The sequence below is a fragment of the Megachile rotundata genome, chromosome 15, assembly GCF_050947335.1.
Source record: "Megachile rotundata isolate GNS110a chromosome 15, iyMegRotu1, whole genome shotgun sequence".
NCBI classification, from domain to species: Eukaryota; Metazoa; Arthropoda; class Insecta; order Hymenoptera; family Megachilidae; genus Megachile; species Megachile rotundata.
In genome coordinates, this window is record NC_134997.1 from 12,143,129 (window position 1) to 12,167,120 (window position 23,992).

A 23,992-nucleotide genomic window follows, 5' to 3' on the forward strand; every position below is an offset into this window, starting at 1 on the left:
GCGAACAGATTTTTCTTGACGCATATTCTTTCGAACGTCAGAAGGATTTTTCCCCCGAAATTTCAGGCCGGTGCAATCACATGAAAATGGCGGTGCGATAACCTGTGTTTTGAAACCTTATATTGAACGTAATTGTATTCAAGAACGTAATCATGATGGACATTTCGAGTATGCTTGAAGTCCAAGTGGACGAAGTAAAAGAAGTGGACATCAAAGAGAATGGTGTGATCGAAGAATTTCACAAGACAGTTTTATGTGAATCGTTGTAAGACACCGTGTCTAACCTACTTTGTATTTCAGTAACACCCAGAGAGATGCTTCCAAGCACCACAAATGTTCCATCACCTATTTCCCAGGAGGAATACAGTTTTTACAAGCTTATGTTCGGCAGCGGTGAGCTCCTCGCGTTTCATTAATTCGTTTTTATCATTCATTCTTCCTTGATGAGCCAGTTCTTAACATTTTCTGATATGCTGTGTGACACATTTCCTCTGTATCATTCTTTTGTCGCGAAAAAAAACTATGTGAGCTTGCAGAGCAACGAAAAAACAATAAAAAAGAAATTATACTATAGACTATATTTATGAAAATCTTGGATATATAAGAGATAAGTATTTATTGATCTAATCAGATGTGTTGCTTTTCAATCGATCATACAAATTTTGATTTTTTATCTTTTTACAACATTTTAATAGAGCTAAGGATATATATTATTTAATATTAACAAGTAGATTGTGCATGTTTATGCATTTATAATACATTAAAGTCTGTAAAATGTAGAGAAATGAGAAACTAACCAACATCTATACAGTTTTGAAATTGTTATCAATGAAATATGGAGTATTCTTTAAACTTATTTTTATACCAAATGAAAAAACTGCAGAAATATTGTAGTATATTTATTTGAGTTTTAGTAATTAGACAAGATAAGTTGTGGTAATATTAAAAATGTATTGGAGTTGTATTGCAGAACTTTATAAAAAGACTTATAGTAAACTCTTGTAATCAATAGATGTCACTACATTTTCTGCATATTATACATTTAAAAAGTTTGAATGTATTAGCATGTTTAAGTCAGTTATTTTAAAAATGTTGGTTGATTTTTATTTGCAGAGATGGGTCTAAGTTATATAATCTATGGACTGTTGATCTGTACATTTTGCAGACAAATGTATACTTAATAAACTGCGATATGTCATAAATGTATAAACATTTACAGTTTATTAGTAACTAATTCTTTAAATTCGCATATATTTCTCAGATGTATCAGCAGTACGGTTTAAAAGATTGCATTGCACAGCATGCGATGTTCATATTGGATCTGCACCATCAGAATCTTATAACATGTTTGAACATCCTATTTTGCACACATTATTGTGTGCTAAATGTAGAGACTTTTATGGAGATGGCACCTTTGAGCAAGGTACTCCAATTATTAAGATATATATAAAAAAAAGTGCTTTCACTACTTATGAAATATGATGTGTATTTTACAGGTGATGATGCCACAGACATGTTTTGTAGATGGTGTGCAAATGGTGGCAATTTATATTGCTGTTCATTTTGTAGTAATACTTTTTGTAACAAATGCATTAGAAGAAACTTTGATCCAATTTTAAGGAAAAAGATAGAGGCAGATGAAAAGTGGAGATGTTTTGTTTGTGATCCTAGAGATTTGTATACTGCCAGAGCAACTTGTTGGGCTCTGCTTCAGCATATTCAGACAATGAATAGGTAATCAATTGCTTTCAAAAATGAAAACTTACTGTTTTAATAAAGTTTATACCTAAACTTAATAATGTAACGTTTCAGGTTACTACAAAATAATTGCAACTTAACCCAGAACGAAATAGACGACAAAATGAATTTGGACGAATCAAAATGTTGTCCGCGTAAAAAGAAAAGAAAACGTCGAAGAACCATGTCTAATTCGGAGGAAGAGGACGAAACTTATATACCAAAAGTAATAGACTCGGCCATGATGTCAAAACGTAGGCGGAGGGGTCGCGGAAGAGGAAGACTTCCTAATGGCAGCAACGTATCGGTACCTGATAGGTCACATGGTACATCATCAGACGATAGTTATTTACATCACAGTGAAATACTACCGTCCTTACTTTCATGTGAACAAACATTGATTGAAGGCGATGATGCTACTACAGTTAACACAAGCAATTCAATTACCTCACATCAAACAACTGCATTGCTTCACAAAGTGAAGTCCACTATTGTTCAACATCCAACAATGTACAATGCAACTGTTATGAATGTTGTGGCAGCACCAAACTTTTTACATCCTACATCTTCGGTCGTACCTATTTCGCACGTCACTGGTCAGATAAATCAAATGAATCAGATGAATCAAATAAATCAAATTAATCAAATGAATCAGATAAATCAAATGAATCTGTATCAGGCAATGCCTTACACACCAGTCCCAATGGTTACCATACCTAATCAAAGTGTGAACATATTGAATCGATCACATTTCACCTTACCAGAGGTACAAACGTCGCTTTTAAAACCGAGACCCAGTGTTATAGAAATTGAAAGTGATCCAGAAGATGTAGCAGTCGTTGATCCAGCGCCACAGAATTCATCTGCTTCTCGAAATCAAGTTGAAAAAAATATTGTAGTACCCGTTGCTCTTGTGAGTTCGAAAGATGATCATAATATGAGAAAGCGACAGATCTCGGATAAGTTTAAAGAAAAAACATTAAATCAAAGAATACTTCCACATGGGCAAGAAGTTGATAATGTTTTAGCAAGTCTACAAACTGATCTTCAACATTTGTTTAAGGCGTCGAAACGAGAAGAATTTAAAAAGCATAAATTAATCGATGCTCGTACTATGATTAAACAATTTCATCGTAAAATATGTGATGCTGTTACTCAATTGGAATGTATAAATGATAGAATAGTGCGTGAGTATAGCAGGTGGAAAACGCATCATTTAAAAGCCTGTGCTGCTAAATCGGCAAATAGTAATACCTCTAATGAAAACAGACAAGAGGATAGATGCAAAGACTTACCTTTAGATATGACTTGTACTAATGAATCAGATTCAGATTCAGACACAGATACACAAGATGACACGAACCCGTCTGAATTCGTTAGCACAAATATAGTAAAAGAAATGCAGTTTTTTAAGAAAAAAGATACTGTAGAACGAGCTGTCGGTGACAATTCGATTTTATTATCAGACAAATCAATGCAAATATATGATGTTGAATTACAAGATTATGATAGATGTATAAGAAATTCTACATTGCGTAAAGTGGATGAAAAAAGGAATAGCAGTTCGAAGAAGCCATCCAGAAATTATGAAGAATACTTTATTCAATTTTTAGAACAGGAAAATACAGAGGAAGATGAAGATGTGCAGGATCCAAAAAACTTACCTGATCCAAATGAGACTCCGTTGAAGGATCTAATAGAGGCCAACTCTCCATTTATTTCTGAAATGCTAGAAACCATGGACAAATCAGACGTTCCAAGTACTAGTAATTTAGATTCTTCTACTATAAAGGATAGTAACACTGAATCTTCTGAAATTCGGCCAATGAATTCAATCACGTGCAAAGCAGTAGATGATCTTGTAAAAATGGTTAGTAGCATGAACGATAATTTAGATGGAACAAAGACTATTGAAAATAAACCTACACCCATTGGCGAATTTGAAAAACATTCTTCAGCTAGTGATGAAATTTCTGTGCTAAATATAACGGAAAACAACGAACGGAGTCCGAGTAAGACTAATAGCAGTTCAGTAGAAATTGAAAGCAGTAACGAAGATGATTGTACCATTCTTGAAGATTAATTAAATGATAGTTATTAAATAATTTTTTTAAGTTTAATTAGAGTTTTGATTTTTCGTTAACATTCGTATATCTTATTATATACTTTTAATCAGATATGCGAGTATTGGTTTAGAAATTTATTTAGGAAAGAAATTAACATCAGTAAATGTTGATTTTAATAATGTTTGGAATTCTCCATTGCATATGTTTCTGTTTGTATTTAGTCATAGGTTATAATATTATTCCATATTAAAAATTCTTTTTCTTGCATTTTTATATACATACGAGATGAATCTCCTGAAAATGAAGTTATTGTCGTACATGAATTCCTAATGATAGCATTGCCTACTGATGTCTCAAATTTACTGATGTAATTCTTATATAATTGATCATTCTAAAAAGATTCCTACCTAAATATTTAATATTTTTAAGTATCTAAAATAGATATACATTTCATAAAAATTGGAACGTATTTTGTTAACTTATTAAATATTACTTATTGGGAATAAATAAAACATATACACGTTTCGATAGCGATACGAAAAATATAGTTGAAAGTAACAATTATTTGATATATACAATGTATTGTATAACACAAGTTATGTACAAAGTTTTATTAGTTTCTTTAATAATATTTAATATTTCCGCGCTTGTTAGTGATCATTTATTGTAGAAATTTTCCATCTGACATTTATTTATAATGACATTTTATATTTCATTTGTCACTAATATTAATTTCTAAGACTGTGAACATAGAAGAAAACTTTTGTTCGAAAAAATTTTATCGCTATACTTATATGTAAACACGATTGACGTTTGCATAAATATGTTTTATAAAAAATACTTAATATTGTATCTACATTCATATAGATAATAGACGTATGATAGATGTGAATAAATAAACATTCAAAATTGATGAAAAAGAAAACCATAAAAAATGTTGATGGTTATTGTTTTATACGTCCCAAGTCTAATACTACAATTTTAAATCGAGGTAAATAAAAGTTTGTATGATAATTGTAAATTTATCTGATGATTGAACATAGTTTTAAGTCTAGAAAATAAATTTACTACAAATAGTTGAGTATCGTTATCTTTACGTAGATTCTGTAAAAGTGTCCAACTCTGTAATCCTTCTTAATTTTCAAGTAATCTGTCCTCTATATTTTTTCGTTAATATCATTGGAGAAATAAAGCTGCAAGAGAAAGGCACTTTTAGAATCATAGTTTTTTAAATATAAAAGTAATACCCAGTGTAAAATGAAATTTATTGATATGCTTTCTTGTTTATTTCAATTGGGATATTAAATTCAAAAATTCATATTTTTTTCAGTTTCATTTATTTTTTCTTTTCTTTGTATACACACACACTGACCCCAGAAATCAATATATTACTTCCTTTTATCTTTCAAGTAAAGTCTTATCCTACATAGAGAGACGAACATTTCTCAGTATTTAGATAGGTACAACAGGTCCGTAGAAATTTTCTTCTTAAAAACACACTTCAAACACGTAACACTTACGTGGTTGCAGTCGAGATATACAAAAGATCAAAAACAAAAGTTACGAAACGATTTCGTAGCTTTTCGCGACGTTATGAACCGCATACGTGTACTTGTAAAAAATACAAAGATTGTGAGAATAAAAAAGTATTATAAAATGTATTATAATTAGTAGCCGCTATAGTGACTGATTGGTATACATTATATTTTTAGGCAGAAGTACTCGGAATAAAATGTATAATACTAAAAAAAAAAACAATCTGATTTGGTTTCATTTAATTTATAAATATAATTGTAGAACTATTTACAATAATTAATGTTTTTATTCGATGACCATTGGCATAATTAAGTCCCCAAAATTCCAAATTCTAAATTTCTAAGAGCTCAAATTTACAAAGGGCACCTAACTTATCCCAATTAGTCACTGCTGATGAACTAAACACTTAAGTATAAAAAGAAAAAAGTACATAAAAAGTATGAGTTGATTTGAGTACTTCCATTTACTCAATTCTTCAATTTCCTTTCAGCACCAATAAATAGGAAAGCTAGTATCTAAAGTACACTTGAGTAAATTAATTTTTGAAAATTGTATAAAAGGAAATCAATGATAGTATCAAAGAGTGACAATTTTCCGATAAAATGGTGGAGAAACGCTAAAGCTGCACATTGGAGACGTACTTTCATACACGTGTCGCATAACAATGATGACTTTCTTTTTTTAATCGCAATAACAATGATAGTCTAATCACTAGCACCGTAACGTAACATTTATAGTGTCGTTAACACTTCCTTTTTTCCTAAATCTTCAATAACGAAATTGACCTTTTCTGCCCATGCCGTTGTGGTAGACCCTGAGCGGCGTGTAACTCCCATTTCCGTTCATTGCTGTGTGCAAAATCAAAAGTAACAGGTTATAAGATATTCAGGGAATAAGATCAAAGTTAACTTCATAATACAGAACTTTAAGAAATCATTCATACACTTGGTACTTACTCAATTCATATTCCTTAATGGCAGCTTGTATGATAAAATATTTATTATTCTCTTGTATTAATATATTAGCAAATTTATTTACCTTGTACAACAGTAGGCGGTTGTCGAGGGCCTTGTATGTTGTGTGCATGACACCGTGGTTTCAATAGGCCATGATACAAGATGAAGTACAGTGCAGAGACAGCAGCTGCTGCGGCTGCCATGCAACGATAAACGAATCTAAGCGAGGCAACGATATTAGAGTCATCGACATTGATGTAAGCACCAATCACAGCTCCAATGCATCGACCTGTATCAGATTCGAAGTACTTGCTATAATAATGTACAAACTTAACAGGGTGGACAATTGTATGAGAATGCGTACCAACGCAGAAATGTGCAATCACAGGTAGTGCTTGAGCAGTCACGGTTAAATGACGCGGGACAAGATGTCTAAGATACAGAATGGCAGTAATCCACATAATACCTAGAGTAAAAACCTCAAAGGCCTCCGAGATTAGAGACCACCAGGGTTCTGCGATCAGACTTAGACCAGTAAACCTGAAAATTTTAAATGAACTTTATTATGGTTCATAAAAAATCATGTTATATAACTAATTATTAGTGTAACCAGGTAGGAACCAGGGTATTCAAAGTAGGACCATCTAGGTAACCTGTCTCGTATATCCTAGTTACGCCAATGGGTACAATAATGTTATGCATAAAACTTACCTACCTAATAATGTACACGGTAAAGGCAGTGATAAGAAGATTACTATGACCACAATAATCAACGAGATGCTCAGACTTCCAGAGGAATAGGAATGCAGGTACTGCTCCTACGGTCATTGCTACTCCAATGGGCAGTTCGTCACCTCCTAATTTTTGCAAATGTCTGAAGGAAACAGTACATATGTAAACTCCACAAATACATAAAGAAACATAACCAAAAGAAAACATTCTTACAGAGGTAGATAACTGTCCATAGCACTCCAAAATGTTCCCATAACAATTAGCACTATCACCAGAGCGGCAGTCTCGCTACCGTATCTCTTAATAGCGCTCATGGGAAGCGCAAGCATGCCACTTCTAGTGTGCCACCACCATTCTGGTGGACTGAGAGGCATGCCGTTCGCGCAAAGTGCTACCACAGCAGTTAACAGCATCATTATAGCGTGCATACAGATCGGCAGATAGCAGAAAGAGGTCAAATTTTCGATCAAAGTGCTCAGGTAGCCGGTTAAGGAGCCGAAGATAGCAAAACCGAGGGAACCAAACGCCAACTGACGACCCACATCGCCGCGTCCACAAGATGTTTCTCTGGTAGCTATCACGACGGCAGCATCGATTAGAGCTACTGCTGTTGTTGGGAAAATGTCAGCCGTTGATCGAATGGCCAGATAGGTCCAGAACACTAACTGAGACCAATTCTCATTCTGTTGACACATGTACTCCACGAGAACGCTGTCTGAAAGTGAAATTATTAAATTATCTTATCTTGCATGATACCTAGTTAAGCAGACATTCTTTTTATATTACCTGGAAGAGTGTAAGGATCAACTAAGTCACATTCGATAGAACAACTCTGAGAGACCTCCGCCATTTTAACTTCCAAGTCCGGAGGTATACGGCAAGCAAAGTACTCAGCCAAGGGATAGGCACACCACCCTTGTTCGCCTTCGCTGCTGAGCGCTTGCTTCAGTGTCGCATTCAGAGCCAAATTACCTGAGTATTCGGTGTAAACGTGGCAAATAACGTTGCCAGCTTCTTTAAAGCACAAGTGAGGAGGCTCACTATCGAGTGTCACAAATCTCTTAATCTTTTTCAACTCTTCTTGTTCCTATAACACATTTTCTTTTCTAAGTTTGTACATTGTGAATTTAGTTTGTACACAATACAATTTTAAAGTCAGCATTCAGATATTCACCTGAGCGTACATTTCGCTTTCAAGAGGGATCACACTAGTGTCCCCGCTACCATCGAGAACTCCCAAAACGGAATCGGTGGTCCCATAAATGGACTCGTCGTTTTCGTCGGAGTACCATCGTTTCGATCCAATGGGATAACAAGCATAGTTACAGCTTTGAAGGAGCAACGGGCCAGTTCTGCTCTCGTCAGACCATCTATGACAAGTCTGATCTTTGCATCTTTTCTGAAGCACCAACGCCCCTTTTTGATCACAATTAAACTTCAACGCTGGTCTCTTCTCTCTTGATGGTTCGTTGAGATTCGCAGACGGTATGACCAGTAGAAAAACGTAGAAAATGCCAGACAGAATGCAGGCAATGGCGATCATCACTCTGAGATAACGACCGGTCGATGATTTATCGTTTCTTCCTTGATGACCGGCCAACTTGTCTGCAATTGGGGCGGCGATCAGAGGTCCCAGTATCGCTATCGCTGGAGAGATCATTGAAACCATTCGTATTTGCTCGATGCTCAGTCCCATTTCTGTCATGTGAAGAGGGAGAAAGGGGAAGAGGCAACCCATTCCTGGAACATACGTGAGCAGCGAGAATTAATCACTGTTTTGTAGGCAAAATACCAGGCTTAATCGGTAGATTAACTTTTAAACTAAGTGTTTTTCAAAGAAATTTCTAAACTTCTGACTTGCAAGAAAGGAATTCTAAGCTCTCGTGCAACATCTCTTGTTTGCGCGTTAAAGTCTTCGAGTGCTCAGATATTCGACTGCTTACTGATTCGTCGCTTGATCAAAACTTACCACCGAAAAAGAGGAATAGTAAAAGCTTCAGAGATAAAAGATTGATGTTGATGAACTTTTTTTTCGGAAGATCCTTCGTCGTGTCCATCCTCTCCGTGGACGCCGTTATCGTCATCGTGAATGTATTGTATTTCTCTCAGAATCAGGTACAAATGATTCAAAAACATTGGACAACTCCTGTGTCTATTACGCCGATGGATCTCCTGTTGCCTCCATTCTTTTACATATATCTAAACAGAATAAAAATAACTTCATTAATAAAATTTATATAGTCGATTTAAAAACATAAAATATAGTTAAAGCTTGTGAAGTCATAATTCTTCAGAGGAGTTCAAAAATATAAATTAATATTATTATCGTTATAGGCACTTAAACACGAAAAATGACAATGTGATCAAAGCTACTTCATTCCATTCACGCAGACCAATCATCCGGATTTCTCTTTTCAGACGGGAGCCGACAATAGTCGCTTATCATCAGTCGAACGAATTCGTATGCTCGCTGTTCCGGAAGCGTTCCCCGACTCGCAAATCACTACTCCTACCAAAGATGGTGATGGCCAGCGCTTGTTGTACATACAAATTTAACCCTATGATTTTACGTCGAATTATTCAGCAGTCTTTGCCGAAAAATAATTGTATTGTTCAAAAGTTTGAATGTTCTAAAACCTACATCGCATTTAAATCAATATCATTAACCACTCCTTAAGTGAAGTGAACAAGTTCTTCCCACCGCCAGTCATTAAAGAATCATCAACAATAGAGTCGAGTTAACATGTTGGTGTTAACAGGTGTGCTTTCAATCAAGTTCATTGACTCAAACTCTACGTGAGGTTCAAGACTATTACACAATTTCTAATGCTTCTGCAAAACTAATCTGTGTTACAAAACGTTAACCTACTTATCTCGTAATATATATCATTCGAGACTACGCGTCATCTAATCGCGACTTCCTCATTTTCATTTCAAGATCTTCGTGTTGATGTAGTCTTCTGTGTAACAAAAGCTCATGTACCGTTCAATATGTCGTGCAGATATTATGGGTTCATCACGTGAATGGAGGAATGTACATCTTCGCAACCGAGATCAATGCAACGCACTCCAGAGATATATTCGATGCAGCTGCACATCAATTTGTCATAGGGATCTGCGCAGGACGGTGTTACAATTGAGTTGATTTATTTACAGTACGCAATATATCGAGATACTTGTGGTTAGCCACTTTAAGGATGCAAGTGTGACTTCAAGGCTTTAGAATTTGGGACTTACGTGGGGCTTAAACTTTGATATTTTTGAAAACAGATCTCAGAGTATAAAAGTCTGTAAAGCTATCATGGTTCTGATGCTTCAAATTATCTTCTGGTCTAATCTGTTGCCTTCGGATCTTACAGCTGCAAATAAAAATCACTATAGTCAGCAAGTTGTTCACACAGGGCTCGTCTTTCTCCGTTCCGTTGAACTGATTACGTGACGACGTAATTGTCGCGAAGGAATCACGAGATGACGGCATTCTCGGTCACCTAGCTCACGCTTATTCCACTGCTCCTCCTACGCGGCTGTTCATAATTAAATGTCCGCCCGTTTCGTTCAATCGTCCTCCTCTGTCGCGGATGTAACGAGAGACCGGCAGCCGTCTTAATGCCTTCAAGAAGGAAACGTGAATTATCGTGATACTTGTACAAGCTTTAACGATTCGGTTCTCATTGCTACGACCCTTCACTACCCCTATAATTCTCTTCCCCTTCTTTGTAATCCAGAATCGAATCCAGCGAAGTTCAACTTCAGATACTTTCATTAATGATTCGAGTACGAGACATTTTTATAGTTTGTTTATTCAAGTTTGTCTACTGAAGTTTCGTAAAGTTCAGTGAATCTCAATGGAAACCAATAGATCTTTTTTGTGATAGTCTTCTTTCAATCCATAGAAATTTGAATGAAAACCGACACCATTGCTGACGCGACAGATAAAGGATTATTCATTGTAAAGCTTTAGAGATTTTTTCAAATCTAGTTCCTGGGATATTGATTTATAACGCCAGATTAGCTGACTCACCCCGTATGACCCAGAAAATCAGGAAGTTGGCCGATTAGTGAGCGTTTAATGCGTGTTAATCAATGCAAGCTTTCCAACGAATATTAATGTGTTAATCCAATCAATTCGATATCTTTTGGAACTTAAGACATCGTTGAGCGTGCAGTTCTATCGACAACGTTTGGATAGCAATAAATTCTCCAGTGGCCATTGATGAACAATAACAATGTTGTATTTCGGGAACCGAACACGTATCTATTTTTATGCGAATAGATGTGTGGTTTGCTTCAGATGCCAATCTGACGTCGAATTATATTTTTGAGTAGCGAAAAATTTATTCGATCTCAATCGATGGAATATCAAAAATTTATACTATAAAGAGTTCATAAGCTCGAGGACCACACTTCTGAGAGAATCCACATTGCATTTAACTCCAATCAGAAATCATTGACTATGATATTGCATCATGTCTCCTTCGTTCCAATTCGGTCCATTGCGATTCCATGAAGCAAAGTTGCTCTTCGATTATCTTGCAATCAGACTTCGAGTAAGGAATAAATGCGGTGGAGCCTGTAACGAGTGCGTGCACTAGAATGGCAAGACTAACTGGGTTAACGACGACAGGTCACGGGGAAGCCTCGAATGTTTTCACCAGAGTTAGGAGGATCTGCTACATACCAATCGTGTTCTTCTCTGGCTGTCAGAAAATGCGACATGAAATTCGCGGTACGACAAAATCCGATACACGAATAAATTGCTGCAGCTTTCGAAGGATATAAGATACTGATATCTTGTTAAAGAAAAGATACTTGTATAAATCTAGAAATGAAAAGAAAAAATTATTCATGCATCATGTAAAATTAAATAATTATTCATGTATGACATATCGTATGTATGAATAAACACAAGCCTTCACAGTCTGGTAATCATTTGTTCACTTTAACAAGCATTTAGAAAACAATTTGTAACAAGGGAAGAAAGAGGAGCGCAAGTTCAGCGAATCCGATAAGGAGTTTCTAGGGGAAAGCTTTATGGGGATCACAAAGGCTGTCGCACGTGCAAATTGTTCGCGCTGTAAATCGCACCGTGTTCTTTTCAATTGCAAATACATTCAGCCGACTATAAATAGTTACGTGCGAACATTGCCATTTTAGCAGACGAGATTCATTTAATGGTTTGTCAGGTCGCATTACCGGGAACGGAAGCGGTGATCGTGATTATGCAGCTATAATGAATATGGCCACAATTGAAATATCGTAGACCATAGAGTTCCTGTCCAGTTTTCAATTCGACAAACGTCCTGGGATACCATTCATAATTCCTTTCTGCTGTAATTCATCATTTTAGTCCAGCTACAAAAGTGTTCAATGTTAGTCCAGCTACAAAAGTGTTCAAAATGTTCGAACTTGATTAAATGGAGGAACGTGTAAAAATGCGAAAAAATAGAGTCGAAAGGATCACTATTTTTATCCGAAATGGATACAGAGATAAACATTTTTCTCCAGTTACGGTGTCTGGGTGTCCTCCGTCCAACTAGTTCCTTACGTCATCGAGAACAGGTTGTCGATTACGTCAACCTTCTCACCGTATACCTTGATATCTACCCGTTTTGATGATACCGCAATTAACGTGGCCGTATCTCGTGAGACCTTGTTACGAATACCTAAATAATTGCTTCTTTAATGAGTTCTGAGTGAATGTCTTCCGTCAGAAAGTATATTTAAATCTCACCATGTGATTTATGCTAACTTAAGACAATAACTGGGAATCATTACATCATTGCCACGTGTTATAACTCCTACGTGTTATATGACATTTCTCAGGATTAAAATTTGTACTAGTGAAATATCTGCAGACATTTGTTTTCCCTTCCAAACTCTTCAACGATGTTGTTTTGAACTTTTGAATGCAGTTCCCAAGTAAAATTTTGAACAATTGCAGAACGGACAATTATTGTTTCGGGGTAAGCTTCTCGCATTGTTTTCTTAATTGCGTCGGCCACGTCGCGTTTCTGGTGCTCTTTTAAAGCTTCTTTCCATGTCTGGAATTGATTAAATTTTGATGAATATTTTACGAACAAGAAATCTGTTTTTAACAAAAATTCATTGAAAGAATGAAAAATTCGATTCTTATTAATTTCTGACGATATTAAAAAGAAAGTACTTCCTGTGTGGAACAGGAAACCACCGTTTACTCGTGCTCTACGTTCGAACCATTATCCCTACAAGGTAGCACGCGATAGATATTCATATTCATCCGCGTCTGTCTCTTGTTCAATCTCGTAATGGCGTGTCTTAGCAGTATAAGAATACCAGCAAGGAAAATGACTTTTTCACTTGGAATATCGTGTCGAACTTGTAGGATTTTAATGGAACTCTGTTACTCTGTCTGCCTATGATAGAACAATATCACTAAAAGTAAGTGATACAACGCGTGGTAATCGCGTGCCGATACAGCACGTGAAAATACCAACACGTGACAAACGCGTGGAAATAATAGCACGTAACAATCTAACGTGTTGATAATTAGAATTTGTTTAACACGAAAATCCCTGGGGACAAACACGCGTGGAACTACTGGGTCTTCTTTTCCATGATTTCATTAACCCAATTCTAGAGACTGTTGTGTTAGAGCAATGCCTGGTAGGCACACGTGATATTTTTCACACGGGGGTTGTTGTCGCGTGCAGACACCCTCCACTTGCTTCGTAGTATTTAATTCACTTTTTTAGTTGATAACATCCACGTTTTGATGCCTGATAAAAATTATCTTCTCAAGGGTCCTAGTTTATAGCCTGAAATATTATCAAAGGTTGTAGAAACTTCAAAGTATAAATTTGAAAGAGAATAGTAATTATTTTGGATTGAAAATCTATTGTGCAAAGAATCTTAACACTGACTTTATCTGCAGCTAGCAATGTAGAATCCTTTATAATTATAGGTAACCTATAACTAAGGTTACTGATCGCAGAACAATTACTACTTTTCGTTAACCTGTTATTAACAATGTACGTTCAATGTGTCGGACGAACACGAAGCATAAGACCTCGAGATAACGAGAGAAGAAGCATGGAACTTGCTTCCACCGGAAATTCTAATGGTTTCACATTTTCTGTTCTCATCGAAGGGGAAGAAATGCAGCAGACGCGAATCATGAAACTCCAGTTTAAGCAGATGTTTTAAAATCCCGAGGTGTTAACTGTAGCCTGCAGAAGTGAATTGCAATTAAAAGTCTGCCACTTTTTATCGGTATTAAAATAAAGTTACCTATTTTTAAAAAATAACAATGCTTAAAATATCCGAAACTGCGTCATTCATGAACTTCAAATGATCTCAACTGATAAATATTGATTTAGAAGATTGAAATAACTGTTTGAGAAATGTTTTGAATCACCGACCACGTTCGTGCAGTTGCCTCAAACAACGGTTACGAGACCTGAAATTTGCCAGTATACAGTACACTGCAACCGCAAATGGCGCATATCTCTTTAACTGAAATAGTTAAACGCATATCCTTGAGGGCGTTTAGACTGAAACTCGTAGATGTTAGACGAAGAGCTGTATGGATTATCTGTCTATTCCAACAAGGGTCCAGAATGTATAGCAGCTTCCAAACTTTCTTGAATCGAACATTCTATAATGCAATATTATTCAAAGTCCACAAATCCCATATTTTAAAATTTCGAAGTTAGAGATTCAAAGACCGTCGTAAATTCCGAAGTCTCGAAGTTCCAAAAGTCCTAGTTTTCAAAGTTTCAAGGTCACTGGATTCTGAAGTTCCAATATCTTCAAGTTCTAAACCTCGCTTTGAGGACGTCTGATTTCTAACAAAGAGCGCATGCTCTCTTTTCAATTTGCACGGCTAGACCTACGCAGCGAAAGAAGCACAAAATCGAGACAGATTTCACGATCGATTCGAATTATTCCTTCGTGGCTTAACGTCTAATTCAACCCCATCAACCCTATCCCTCAACCCCTGGATTGATGGTTTTCTCTGCCCCTCGACGGTGTTGCACACCCCTCTCGACGGTGCAAGAAGCTGCGAGCGGGTTTTCGAGAGCATATTATGCAGATATGACTGAAATACAACGCGACTGCGACACCGTCTCCCCGTGTACACGGTGATTACACATTTGATGCTCCTAGTTTTTGACGCAGATGTTACGTGGTGGCTGGTTTTTCCAGGCTATATGTGTCTTAATTGTTCGAAAAATTCCCGTCGAGTTTCTGCTAGGTTATTTCTTAAATCCACGATGGTTTGGATGTCTCAAGGGGAGAACCTGTTCTGCAGACAAAATGTCTCCATATTACAAAATCAATAAATTTTTGGTTACATTTCATTTCGTCTTATTTTGTAAAATACTTGATACAACAGTCGGAAATGTTATGCTTGAAAACGTACTTCCGTTGTTCGCTGAACTTCGAGGGTCGTTATGAAACTACAGCAAACACCGCCTTTTTCGAATATGTGCATCAGCCACTCGATTGATTCCACGAACTTCTGCAATATAACCATCTACTTGAGACTTTTACAGTCTAACTAAAAATGAATAGATATTAAATGATTTCTTAGAAATCGGTTCAAATATAGAATACAAATAACCGATATTCTTTACACTTACGGGTCTACATTGTGAAACTGATACTAAGGTGTCATGTGACATCGAAAAAAAGTATCGAAACATTTATCTACCTGCGTCAAAAATATCAGTAACACCATTTTGTATTAAAAGTATCGAATTGTTTGACTATCACAATTGTTTCAATACGTATGAGTGTTTGTCGAATCACTATAATCCATTATCGAAAGTACTCCTCTTTTTGTTCCGCATCCTGAGTAAAAATCTTGAGCGCCATTCTAACCTGACATCAATCATCGATAAAGTGACAAGTATATACACAGTCGGTAAATAGCGCGGCAAAAGTTATACGGGATACTTCCAGGTAAAGTAGAGACAAAATCAAGCAGTATTTTCGAGAACACAGAGCATCAGATCGGTAACGTAAGTACATACTTCGCCATGTATATGTATAATATTGTTTATTTTCACCGGGAGCAAAACGTACAGGATGCGCGGCATGTATTTACCACGGATAACGGAACCATGCCGATGCTCGAGCGTTCCTTATTGCGCGCGCGAACGAGAAAACGGGACGGAGACACGCAACGTTGAAAAAAGAAACGAGGAAGAACTCGTACGGTATCGTCATCCGCTTGAACGAACTCTCAAAGAATTTCTGTGGGTCGAAGATTACGGCATCGACGGTAAAAGTAAAATCGCATTCGCTGACAGCATCGAATAATAACGAATTTTCGTTGTACTGTACCGGTCGATTGTTTTCGACGGGTAACGGTAATCGATAAGAAGCTACTCATTCGAGTTGATCTATCTGGAAAATTGCACCGTCGAGAGCCTGCACGATATCTCGATATCTCGAACGGTTTTGGAGGCAATCAGATCCGAGCCCTTTACTCGAGTCGTGTAATTAGCAAGGTTATGATACAATGCATTTTGTATTTCCTGTTTTCTTTTTTTTAAAGCTCTGTCTGAACGCTGTAATTGAATAATCAAAAGTTTGTTTTTGAATTTCCTGTCTGTTTCAGCGTAATTTAATGCGTGAAGTTTAAATTGAAGTTTTGAGATCGCCCTTCCGGAAGCGTGGACAAACAAGGAAGAAGTACAAAGAGGTTCAAAGAAACATTTAAAGTGTCCAACTATACGGCTCACGCTTTCAACGACTATGAAAGTTTTTTAAATTAAAAATTGTCTGGTACTTGGAATATGAACTGGTATAAACAAGTCTTCAAGTTTCAATGATTTAAAAATTGTTTATTAATCGCGTCAGAATATTTAAGGAAATATTTACATTTATTTTATGTAAAGGTCGACAGCCATGTTTCAAAATGAAAAGCAATATGTAAAAGAAGGAATCTCATTAAAACGTTAAGTATTAAGTGTTTGTAATATTTTCTTGTAATTCTACGCATTAATGTGACATATAATAATGTTTTGTAATAATTCAGTTGTTACAGATGAATATAACTGCGTTGCAACTTTTAACCGCGGACGCTTGTATAATTCATTCTTTCACATAAATCACAGCCTGTTTTCGAGCAATGTTACCGTAACTGCATACAAAACGATAACACAGTTACCTTCGCTCGCGTTTCAAGGTATAAAATTTCCATAAATTTAACCAGTCGCGATTTAACGCTGGCTAGCGAAACTTTAAAGTCCGTTGAGAAAGTATAAGGTTACCGCGAATTCAACGATATCCGTCTTCTTCATAGTGCGAAGGGGCAAGAATAGAATTGCAAACACCAGTCCGGTAATTAACGGCAAAAGTATTGACAAAAAAAGAAGGAAAGTTCAACGCCGTGAGTTAGATTTAATTAATAACCATCGAACGTAACCCGTCGTGGTAGTCTACCAGTCGTCGGGGAACTGCATTTTCTAAATTAATTTCCGCCCGACTCGAAACCATGTTTTCTGTCCTTGATATTTCCAACGATTTCCGGCGACGAGGAAACTTGATGACCCTTCATGCGCTCCTAAAGCGATTTTTATCGTTGGAACCGAATGGTACCGGGTCGATACGAAATCACAAAGGTCAGACGGAATTTCTAGACAAAGAGTGACACAAGTATACCTAGCAGTTTTTTAACTTTGTTTCAGATTTCAGCTGTTGATAAAAATGTATGTGCCAGTTTCAGAAAAGAACATTCCTTTAAACCGTCTATGACAAAGTTTTGCGAACACCTTTAAGCAGATACTTGGTGAAGACCCAAATTATTTTCATTTATATTTATTAATAATTAATACCACATATAGTAATGTGTCGTTCTTATACTGGTGCTATAATTTTTGCAGTGTCAGAATTCAATTAGAACGAGCAAAATCGATTCCGATATCATCTTTATAAAAAGAACGAAACCGGTTTCTGCAAATTCTGTTAGACGGTGCGTAGTGTATTTCGTGCTCACAATCACAGAAACAGTTTACACCCGTTGGTCGATTTGCACGGAAAGAGAATGATTCGAGTCAAAAGAAGGTATGGGTGACCACAAATGTACTTTCAAGGTTTTCTTACCGCCCTAATACTGTCATAAACCTTATTGATATCAAATGATGTTTACGACGTAATTCAGTTTTTATTAGGTTGAAAAATGTTCATGTTTATTATCAGCAGTTCACATCACCATAACTAAGGATCATTAAGCAAATGTGGAGGATGATGTATTCACAAGATCATTTGTATAGTCGTTGTATATTACGCATGACGCCACTTCACTTTCAATTGTATTTTTGCAAGTTAGAAACTGGTATACCAACTTTCCTCTTGACTACAGCATGTTCAATAATTGAATCATGAAATTAATTAAATTATACTTTATGCCACTTATAGGCGTAAAGTGATCATAATAAATTGTGGCATCCTCACGACGAAGCGTTACCATCATAGAAATTTCGATCGATGACAATCATCCATTCATAACCCATCTCTCGGGGACAGCAAGACGCTTGAGGGAGAAAGAGGAACAATTATAAACACGAGGAATGATGTGTTAGGCACGCTAATACAAATCGTCTTATAACCCAATTAAACTCATTCGTACGATTTCCCAGTACGTTTGTAACTGAGAATCACACTCAGATTCAATTAAGTTATAACGAATCGATTAGAGCTACATTGTAACAGGGGACAATATAATCGTGAATAATTAAACGCTAGCTTTCTAGGTGTACGCGCGTGAAACCAGGTTTCACGTAAATCATGGATCCCGCTTTCTGTCAATTAAAATGAAACCCGTTGCGCAATTAATCGAAAGAAGAGCACGCACAAAAAACCCTCCACCGTGGGCCACCGGTTGCGCAAAAAGTTCACTATGGAGGATGTCGTCCGTTAAAAACAATTGGCTATGATTTAAGACGAAAACGGGGTCACGTAGATCTGAGTGGAACGGGAGAATCGACGGTACATGGTACGCGTGTACCCAGATAGTTCGATCGGTGTATTGAAAGGGTTGCTGTCCAGGTCACTGCGATTTATGATTGATAATGAAAGGAAATATGACTGAAAACACTTACCCCAGGTTACTGGACTTCACCACGCTGCTTCTGGGCTGCCGTTTGTAACAGGTATCCCGGGTCGAAGTCACGAAATGTCACGGAGGCGCGAAACCATACCTCCTACGATCCTTCCAGCACAAAGTCTGGTGAGCGACTGTTGCGTCCCGGTTTGTTCACGACTCCCCTGCACGCCGGCTCGCGCTTCTCCGCGCGTAAACGTCAATGCGAGTGCTCTCTAGCATCAACCCATCTTTGCAACACCTTCGTGCACCTTTAATACCCCAGGCTATGTCGCTCTAGGTAGCATTCGTTTGTAAAGGAAGACGCTCCGCGGACGACGTTTTGCTACGGTCCCTGCTACGACAACTGTTCTTTTGTCACGAATATTTTGAACGGCAGATGATTTTGTGTGATAGAAAACTATTGTATTAAAAATTTTTTAATAGGAGGAAGTTCAGCTGATGAACGCACAACTATTTTAAAATATGATAAACCTTTTAGTGCTACTGTTACAGAATTCATTACAGAATTTGAACATCATTTGAACAACTGCTAGAATTCAGTAAAATTTTTCTAATTTGTACACCATTATCTGTTATAAACAAACTATGATCTAATTTAATTCTGACTTCCATAATAATATGATTATATATTTACTTTATGGTTACGTTAGGACAATAAAACAATAGTATGTCATATATATAATAATTTATTAAAGTATACATAATAAGATTATCATAAACGCGCCAAAATTTGCCGCTCATATTGCATTTCCTGTATCTCTTTTTTGCCACTTCCGGTTTGCTAACTATACTCGATGGAAGCGCTACGATAAATATTGTGAACCAATGGCGTTTCTGCGCAAGGCAACCTAAGATCGACGCGCCACGATAGTCGTAACAATTTCAGACAGTTTGTTCCTCGTTTTTACGCCATTATGGATTCTTTAGCGAATTACGCTAGTGACGGGGACAATAGTAATAATTCGGAAGATTCTAAGGTGGGTACGATGTTCGCTGCTCATTATTCAGATACTCAGAACCATCTTGCCAATGACCCATTTTCACTTTAGCAACCATGACGCCCGAGAAATATTTTAATGTACACATTCGACATGGCCACTGGGATAGATTTTTGTCATTGAATAGTTTTTCGTTCATTAATTATTTTGTATTAAGTACATTATCTTAGTAATTGATTGAATTATTTATAATTTTGAATGTCTACTAGGTACCAGACTTATATTAATTTATAAAACAAATGTACTTTTAATTAATACATAAATGTTATTATTTATTGTGTACTCGAATTTATAATTGATTTCTTAAAATTATCAACTTAATGCTAATCTTATATTTTAAATAACATTCTAAGTCGTAAGCAATTTAAACATTTAACATTTGTATCAGTGTAATATTAATAGCAAGTATTTAATGATAGTACTTTATTTATGAGAAATTGATGATTTAAAGTTTTATCCTCAAATTATATTTCAAAGGTACCGTATGGGATGCACAGTGACACCGACAAAAGGGCCAGCGATGCTAATTATGACCCAGTACAAATGGATATGAGTGAGGTACAGTGAAATTGAATGTTTGCAATTGCTTGTTTATAGCATTAAGTATGAAAGGTTACAACGATTACTAGGAAGATGTGGTGACTTTATGGGGGCTGTATGTACATGTAGGGTCACATATTTAATATGTAAAAGAAGATTTAATATTTGGTTTTTAGAGGTCATGTCCATATTGCATAAGTAAAATATAATTTCACAGTAGCACATTGATTGCACTTATTCCATATTCATTATTCAAATCTACAGGTTGTTAATGCATCCATATAACATAGTTGTAACATAATGTACATGAAACAATGATAATATAATTTTTAATGTATGCATTATTGTATTATTTATGTTACATCACTATGATGCAATACATTCCTGCTTTTTTTATTTTATATTTTAATACATTATTATAGTATTATCAAAATATGACATGACCCTAAAGCCTGAATTGTCGCGTGACAGAAGCAATGAGGGGTAGAGATTGAAATATTTAAAATTTAAATAATAAGTAAATGGGAATAGTGCCATTTCGTGAGAAAATATTAACACGTAGCTCTGTTGGTAATACATGATACAATATCTACGCACCTCGGCAAGGTCTATGCTGTGTGAGGGTCTTTCAAGACTACCCCAAGTCCTATTAAGAAGACAGAGGTGAGTAGAGGAAGCTGGAAGAAGGTAACACTAACAAAAAATCAACCATCCAAGAAACCACATGTACAAACATATTCCGGTAATATAACTAACTGCTAAAGCAGATAAATATGAAGGGCCCTCATATTTCTACTTCTCTTTAATTCTATTTATCTACTGGATATTAACTGGAAAAAAGATCTAGAACGAAATTTGCAGTGAATACAAATTTCTGCATTACAAACCTTTTGTATCAAGTACAACCAAGGATGTGAGAATACCAAGTTTATCTTTGTAAAAATTATTAGCATTAAGAATGTTCTTCTTATATATATCAAATATTAGGATTTAATCATTTTTATCTGGTAATTACAAATGTTGCAAAACTCAATTTCTACATACACTGAAATTTTATAAACCATTTTATTATAAACATTTTAATTTTAAAATGTACATACATTTATTATAATTAGAAGGTGCAAAATCACAGTGGGTGAAAAATTGATTTTTGCTAAATTGAGGGTACTAAAAAAGATATCTATAATTCATAATATAGTTCCAACAATTTAAATTAAGATTTATGTTTCATTTTATGAAACGTGTGTAAAGCCTGTAATAACGTGAACCGTTTTTCTTTCTTTAGGAAAGCAACAACAACAATTCATCCAGGGAATCCAGTAGTGAAAGAGCAAATAGTCCGACGACACAATCAAAAACAGATTCATCCCATGCATTACCTTCCCCCTCAGACCAGAGGTAAGCTGGTTTGTTTATAAGCTTACACTCCTTTGAAGTATAAACAACGTTCACTTTGTTCAGAATATTCTTTTTTCTCTGAATTTTATAAGAGAAACTTGTAACAATACTTACCAATAATATCTCCCTTACATGCAGAATAATAATACGAATCTGTGTGGTATATCCTGCAGAACGTAATCGTTTTACAGGCGATCTGATCATGAAAATCATACAGCAAACACAAAAGATGAACATAAACGAGGAGATAGATCTGACCGTAACAGACATACGAATGACAAGGGACGGCGATCATCGTACGATGATAGAAGGCAACGGGAAAGTAGTCATAGAGACAGAGATGTAAAAAGAAGTCGAGACGATGACAGGAAATCTCGCGATGACGATAAGAAGAAGGAAAAGAGTTCCCTAGGATCCAGCAGGGACGAGAAAAATGATGAGAAAGAAAAGAACGATAAAGACCATCATTATCGTGATGATAGGAGGGATCGTAATCGCGACAGAAACGACAGAGATAGGCGTAGAGACAGAGACCGAGACCGGGATCGAGATCGTCGACACTCTAGGGATGATAGATCGAAAGATCGATACCGTGATGACCGTTCCAGTTACCATAAAGAAAAAGATCGTACACGATCAAGATCGAGGTCTCGAGACCGTGCGTTACCGCCTTTCAGAACGATGAGTTACAGAGAAGAAAAAGGTAGAAATAAATTAGCTCAATTGGAAAAATTAGGAATCGAATTGAAAGCTCCAGAAGGAGATACCGCGACACCGAATGTTCAGAACGAACAAAATTATTACAATCCTTTGGCTACGGCTACACAAGGAAAGTACGCAGAACAAATACAAAAGAGAAAACTTCTGTGGGCAAACAAGGTAAGAACTTTTTTCATACTCATATAGTTAGATTTGTATAAATTGCGTTTATTATCAAATTCTTGTTCATAGTCAAAACAAGATGAAGGTAAAACATCCACGGCAGCTTCAACTGCAAATACGTGGGTGGGAACGACGTTCACCCATGACCAAGATGGAAAAGTAACGGCAAAATTTAAAAGATTAATGGGGATTAAAGACGATTTGCCCACTACTCCTACTGCAGGTGCGAAACCAGACATTTTAAAGAAGCAAGAAGAGATGTTTAATAATATGGAACAACAGTATGAAGTTGCACGTGCTACTACGCACACACAGCGTGGAGTTGGTCTTGGTTATGCAACTGGTGGTTACCAATTTCCACGATAAAATACTATGAGAATTATCGAAGAAGAATTTATGATTAATAATCGCCAGCACAGGCATAATACCATTTCTGTCCATTGTTTTTGTGATCTTGTCAGGTCGATCGCAAAACGGAGTTTTTGTTTCAAAGTCGTTATCAATAGTAACTAGAAGTTAATCGCTAAGCTTATGAATCGAGGGGATCCGAAAGATCTTGTTAAAGTTATGTAATTATATTGTAAACATTAAAAATAAATTTATTAAGACTATGGAAAAGGCTCTGTGCTTTCGGCTTGACGATGATTATCTTCGATCGATTTCTGTTCATGGAAAAAGTAAAGGAGACGAAGTATCTTTTTATGCTAAGAACATGCTTTACAAAGTATCATTTACAATAATAATTTCTTTGTATCTATACGTTGTATGTAAAAATACATAGAAGATACTCTCATACGAATGATATTTTTTTTTCTTAAATAAATGTTCTCAAACGAATTATAAAATATTTTTACCCCTTTCACGATAGAATTAACTTATTTTAAAAATGCTATGGATTTTTTTTTAAATATAAATAATTAAATATGAGTTTGATAGTCACAATGAACATCCGCTTTTCGTCCCGTATTGGTTATTCAATTAAATGTTTCCCGCGTTAATTTGAACTTATATCATATTTTATGATGCGTTAGACAGATGGATCAAATAAGTTTA

At 36.0% G+C, this 23,992-nt stretch overlaps 4 protein-coding genes across 11 annotated transcripts; 3 read left to right on the forward strand and 1 right to left on the reverse strand.

Moving 5' to 3' along the window:
• Positions 1–80: 80 nt before the first annotated feature.
• Positions 81–3,857, forward strand: LOC100877734 (ADD domain-containing protein 1). Its single transcript, XM_003703465.3, has 5 exons — positions 81–222; positions 301–393; positions 1,262–1,423; positions 1,497–1,734; positions 1,813–3,857. The coding sequence occupies exons 1-5, from the start codon at positions 153–155 to the stop codon at positions 3,818–3,820; spliced, it is 2,571 nt and encodes an 856-aa protein (XP_003703513.3). The 5' UTR covers positions 81–152; the 3' UTR covers positions 3,821–3,857.
• Positions 3,858–5,121: 1,264 nt separating this feature from the next.
• On the reverse strand, positions 5,122–19,471 carry LOC100877436 (uncharacterized). Of its 5 annotated transcripts, none has more exons than XM_076540163.1 (11): positions 19,117–19,471; positions 15,429–15,527; positions 8,997–9,226; positions 8,202–8,767; positions 7,814–8,114; positions 7,241–7,742; positions 7,011–7,169; positions 6,660–6,835; positions 6,378–6,584; positions 6,296–6,319; positions 5,122–6,187 (listed from the first exon to the last, which is right to left on the reverse strand). In XM_076540163.1, the coding sequence occupies exons 3-11, from the start codon at positions 9,109–9,111 to the stop codon at positions 6,108–6,110; spliced, it is 2,130 nt and encodes a 709-aa protein (XP_076396278.1). In that variant the 5' UTR covers positions 9,112–9,226; positions 15,429–15,527; positions 19,117–19,471; the 3' UTR covers positions 5,122–6,107. The 5 variants fall into 5 exon arrangements, with proteins under 5 accessions (XP_076396278.1, XP_076396277.1, XP_076396276.1 ...); XM_076540162.1 differs by lacking the exon at positions 19,117–19,471 and adding an exon at positions 15,649–15,938; XM_076540161.1 differs by lacking the exons at positions 15,429–15,527; positions 19,117–19,471 and adding exons at positions 10,011–10,142; positions 10,265–10,386.
• Positions 16,072–19,550, forward strand: LOC105662559 (uncharacterized). 3 transcript variants are annotated; one of them, XM_076540171.1, is made up of 10 exons: positions 16,072–16,521; positions 16,632–16,817; positions 16,912–16,970; positions 17,052–17,201; positions 17,319–17,405; positions 17,704–17,804; positions 17,899–18,079; positions 18,215–18,350; positions 18,434–18,653; positions 18,769–19,550. In XM_076540171.1, the coding sequence occupies exons 2-6, from the start codon at positions 16,810–16,812 to the stop codon at positions 17,715–17,717; spliced, it is 318 nt and encodes a 105-aa protein (XP_076396286.1). In that variant the 5' UTR covers positions 16,072–16,521; positions 16,632–16,809; the 3' UTR covers positions 17,718–17,804; positions 17,899–18,079; positions 18,215–18,350; positions 18,434–18,653; positions 18,769–19,550. The 3 variants fall into 3 exon arrangements, with proteins under 3 accessions (XP_076396286.1, XP_076396288.1, XP_076396285.1); XM_076540170.1 differs by having other exon boundaries at positions 16,074–16,521; positions 17,319–17,637; XM_076540173.1 differs by lacking the exon at positions 17,319–17,405.
• A 361-nt stretch (positions 19,551–19,911) lies between these two features.
• LOC100877322 (uncharacterized) lies at positions 19,912–23,734 on the forward strand. Of its 2 annotated transcripts, none has more exons than XM_003703461.3 (5): positions 19,912–20,098; positions 20,597–20,677; positions 21,945–22,057; positions 22,249–22,936; positions 23,009–23,734. In XM_003703461.3, the coding sequence occupies exons 1-5, from the start codon at positions 20,036–20,038 to the stop codon at positions 23,303–23,305; spliced, it is 1,242 nt and encodes a 413-aa protein (XP_003703509.1). In that variant the 5' UTR covers positions 19,912–20,035; the 3' UTR covers positions 23,306–23,734. The 2 variants fall into 2 exon arrangements, with proteins under 2 accessions (XP_003703509.1, XP_076396281.1); XM_076540166.1 differs by lacking the exon at positions 19,912–20,098 and adding an exon at positions 20,136–20,328.
• The last annotated feature ends 258 nt before the right edge of the window (positions 23,735–23,992 follow it).